Source organism: Malus sylvestris, chromosome 16, assembly GCF_916048215.2.
Source record: "Malus sylvestris chromosome 16, drMalSylv7.2, whole genome shotgun sequence".
Taxonomy (NCBI): domain Eukaryota; kingdom Viridiplantae; phylum Streptophyta; class Magnoliopsida; order Rosales; family Rosaceae; genus Malus; species Malus sylvestris.
The window spans coordinates 25,716,535-25,720,480 of NC_062275.1; the positions used below are offsets into that span (position 1 = coordinate 25,716,535).

The 3,946-nt window shown below is 39.8% G+C and overlaps 1 protein-coding gene across 2 annotated transcripts; it reads left to right on the forward strand.

Moving 5' to 3' along the window:
* Positions 1–1,360: 1,360 nt before the first annotated feature.
* LOC126607779 (F-box protein SKIP27-like) lies at positions 1,361–2,467 on the forward strand. Of its 2 annotated transcripts, none has more exons than XM_050275503.1 (4): positions 1,361–1,610; positions 1,778–2,087; positions 2,190–2,264; positions 2,361–2,467. In XM_050275503.1, exons 2-4 carry the CDS (start codon positions 1,809–1,811, stop codon positions 2,394–2,396), a joined length of 390 nt encoding a protein of 129 aa, XP_050131460.1. In that variant the 5' UTR covers positions 1,361–1,610; positions 1,778–1,808; the 3' UTR covers positions 2,397–2,467. The 2 variants fall into 2 exon arrangements, with proteins under 2 accessions (XP_050131460.1, XP_050131459.1); XM_050275502.1 differs by having other exon boundaries at positions 1,362–1,603.
* The last annotated feature ends 1,479 nt before the right edge of the window (positions 2,468–3,946 follow it).

Consider the following 3,946-nt stretch of genomic DNA (forward strand, 5'->3'; position numbering starts at 1 on the left):
AGTCCAGAGCTTATGCGGCAACGAAACATCCACTTCCAGTTGATCTGATCTTGAATTTGTTCCGAGTACTTATTTACAAGCATCAAAGCATGCTCACTGGAGAGTTGCAATGCAGGTTGAATTAATGCTTTAATAACCACAGGCACTTGGTCTCTTGTTCCATCTCATCCTTCTTAGAATGTAGTTGGTTGTAAATGGGTGTTCCGGGTCAAGAAAAATCTTGATGGAACCATTGACAGACACAAAGCCCGCTTGGTGGCAAAGGGCTTTCATCAGCAAGAAGGAGTTGATTTTCAAGAAACCTTCAGTCCTGTTGCTAAACCAGTTACCATTCAGATTCTCCTTACACTTGCTGTCCAATATGATTGGTTTTTAAACCAATTAGACATTAGCAATGCATTTCTTCATGGAGATTTAAAGGAGGATGTTTACATGCAACAACATCATGGTTTTATTGATCCTAACTCTCCCAGTTTTGTTTGCAAGCTGAAGAAATCCTTAAATGGTCTTAAACAAGCTCCTCGAGCTTGGTTTGATAAATTGTTTCAAGCTCTTCGTACACTTGGGTTTCACCAATCCCAATCTGATGCTTCTTTGTTTGTCTGTAATGAACCTCAGTTGGTCATTGTCCTTGTTTATGTGGATGATATCTTAAGTCACTGGACCCAACTTTCAACTCTGTCAACAATTTATACAACAACTTAGCACTTAGTTTCCAGTGAAAGATCTTAGTCCTCTACACTATTTCTTGGGGTTGGAAGTACACAGATCTAACAAAGGACTCTTTCTACATCAGACCAAGTACTTACTTGATCTCCTTAAGAAAACAAATATGGAGGGTGCAAAACCTTGTTGCACTCTTCTCGGTTCTAAGAAATTGGATCACAGTGGGCCTCTCTTATCAAATCCCATTGAATATCGCTCTATAGTTGGTGTGTTACAATAACTCACTTGGACTCGATCGGATCTTGTAGGGGTGGGTTCAAATAACCAAAAACCGAAAAAAACCGAAAACCAAACCGAACCGAGGCCGAAAAAAACCGAACCGAAAAAAAACCGAACCGAAACTGCCAAACCGAACCGAACCGAATCTGGCTGGTTCGGTTTCGGTTTTTGAGGTCCAGAAACCGAACCGGACCGAACCGAACCGAAAAAAAATATATATATATAAATACCAAAAAATATGTTAGCATCAGGGTTCGAACCCCTGACCTGTAGGTTGGATTTAGGTGCTGTCAGCCAACTTGACTGTAGGCTTTCTATTGTTATAATTGTACCAGTATATTATTTATAGGTTTATTATATTGAATGCTTTATAAAATTTCTTAAGCTTAAAACCCTAGCCGTCTCAGTGTCCCATTCCCATTTCATTTTCAGATCTCAAAGTCTCTCTCTCCCCGCCGCGGCTTCCTCTCTGCTTCCTCAGTCTCTCTCTCTCCCTCTCCTTCCTCTCTTCCTCCAAATCACTCTCTCTAGTCTTCTCTTGTCCTCCTCGTGGATTCTTTCTTCCAAACAATGATTTTCCCTCGCCCCTTTTCGAGACCCGACGAAAAGAGGAATTGTAAGAGCTTGCGACGATCACTGCGATATCGCTCCAGCAAAGGTTGTGGGTAATTTCGTTTCTGAACACTATTAGACTATTAGTTGAGATTTGATTAATTTGTGAGAAATTTTGGTTATGCACCGCAATTTGTTTTGGGTATGTTGGGGAGTGTCTGTCGATTGTGTTTTTTCAGTGTTGCTTGTAATCTGATTCCATTTTTGTTTTTGGGTTTAGGGATTTTGAGATTGTTTATTGATTGGAGAAGATGGCGTTGGGAAAGAAGTGCAAGAGTTGCTTGAAAGCGAAGCGTGGCAGCGGCGGTGCTGTTGCGGCGGAGGCGGAGCCGATGATGGAGTTAGGGTTTGTGAAGTACACGCGAGCTTTGGGGAGGAAGAGGATTGGGATTTCTAACAATGGCGAGGAGGCATCGCCGGCTGATTTGTATCCCAATACTCCATTGAAGAAGCAGCGGAGTGGGAAGATGATTTGGGAATCGGAAACTGCCGCCTCCTCCGCCCTAGAAGCTCTGCCTCAGGAGATTCTGGTTAGCCCCAAATTCTCAATTTTTTGCGATTGAACAATCAAATATAAAATTGGTTTCGATTTAATTCGTTTCTAATCACATTTCTATTTCTGTGCATTGCAGATTAAGGTTGTGTGTGGAGTCGATCACGATGATTTGAAGCGGCTTTTCCGTGTATCGAAAGCGATTAGAGAATCGGTAAGTTTAATTTGTTCAATTAACTTCAATAATTAATTTTTAATTTGTTTTTATCAATTGGCATTGATTTTGATGTTTCATATTGTTTGATTGCAGACTCTGGTTGCGAAGCAGTGGCATTTTGCTTCTTAGTCAATGATGTATCTTACCTCATGAATATTGAAAAACCGTCCTGGAGAGATGGAAACATGTCATATTTTCTATTTCTATTGTGGTTGTTTTGCATTTTTTGGAGGGACAAAAAAAAAAAAAAACCGAAAAAAAAACCGAAACCGAACCGGAAAAACCGAACCGAAAAAAAAACCGAACCGAAAAAAACCGAAAAAAAATTGGGCCGAACCGAACCGAACCGAAAATTCGGTTTGGTTTCGGTTTTGGCAAAAAACCGAACCGATAAGAACCGAACCCAGCCCTAGGATCTTGCATTTGCTGTCAATCAGATATGTCAATTTATGCATGCTCCAAGAGAACAACATCTTCAAGCAGCAAAAAGGGTCCTCAGATTTCTTAAAGGTTGTATTTCCCATGGTTTATGGTTCACTAAACAATAACTCACTTGGACTCGACCAGATCTTGCATTTGCTGCCAATCAGATATGTCAATTTATGCATGCTCCAAGAGAACAACATCTTCAAGCAGCAAAAAGGGTCCTCAGATTTCTTAAAGGTTGTATTTCCCATGGTTTATGGTTCACTAAAGGTCCTATCAATCTTTCAGCATACTCTGATGCTGATTGGGCTGGCTGCACATTTGATAGGCGGTCCACCAGTGGATATTGTGTATTTCTTGGCTCTAATCTCATCAATTGGAGTGAAAAGAAACAAAGCACTGTTGCTCGTTCCTCTACAGAAGCTGAATATCGTTCTTTAGCACATATTGCTGCAGAACTCACTTGGGTCTGTAAAATTCTCAGAGATCTTCATTTCCCTCTACCTACACTGCCTACACTACGGTGTGATAATATCTCAGCAATCTCTTTAGCATCTAATCCTATTTTTCATGCTTGAACCAAGCATGTTGAGATTGACTATCACTACATCTGGGAGTTGGTACTCGCAAATCTTATCAAAGTCCACTATGTTTGCAGTGAAGACCAAATGGCTGATCTCCACTCTAAATCTTTGTCTAAAAGCAGATTCTCTTATCTGTGTTCCAAGCTTCCAATTGGAATCCTCTCTGATTCCTCCTTTAGCTTGAGGGGGTGTATTAGGGAGAATGACAAGTCATCCAATACAGTTACTGTAAAATAGTTTGTTAAAGCTAAATGTAATTAGTTCTGTTAGTAACTGTAATTAGTTAAGGTAGTTGAGGGTATTCTTGTAACTAGCCTAAAGCAGCTAAGGCTGTATTTATTCACATCTTTGTAACTGATTTATTCATTCAATACAATTGGAAAACTTACAGAGGAAGTTTTCTGTTTCTATAACTGTTTCTTACTAAAATCCACGCCTTTCAAATTCACATCTTCCTTGTTTAATAACCTTTTAAGTTTTTGTTTTATTTCTGAGGAGAAAAGAAACCTTTTTTATTCGAACTCAGGTGCAAGGTGGTGGATACACATCTTCCTTGTTTAATAACCTTTGGATTTTTTTGTTTTCGTTATTAGTTTTTTGTTAGGAAGAGGGAAAATTCAGTTTTTTTTTGGGGGGGGAAGCAAGGTGAAGAAGGTGGTGCGAGGGAAG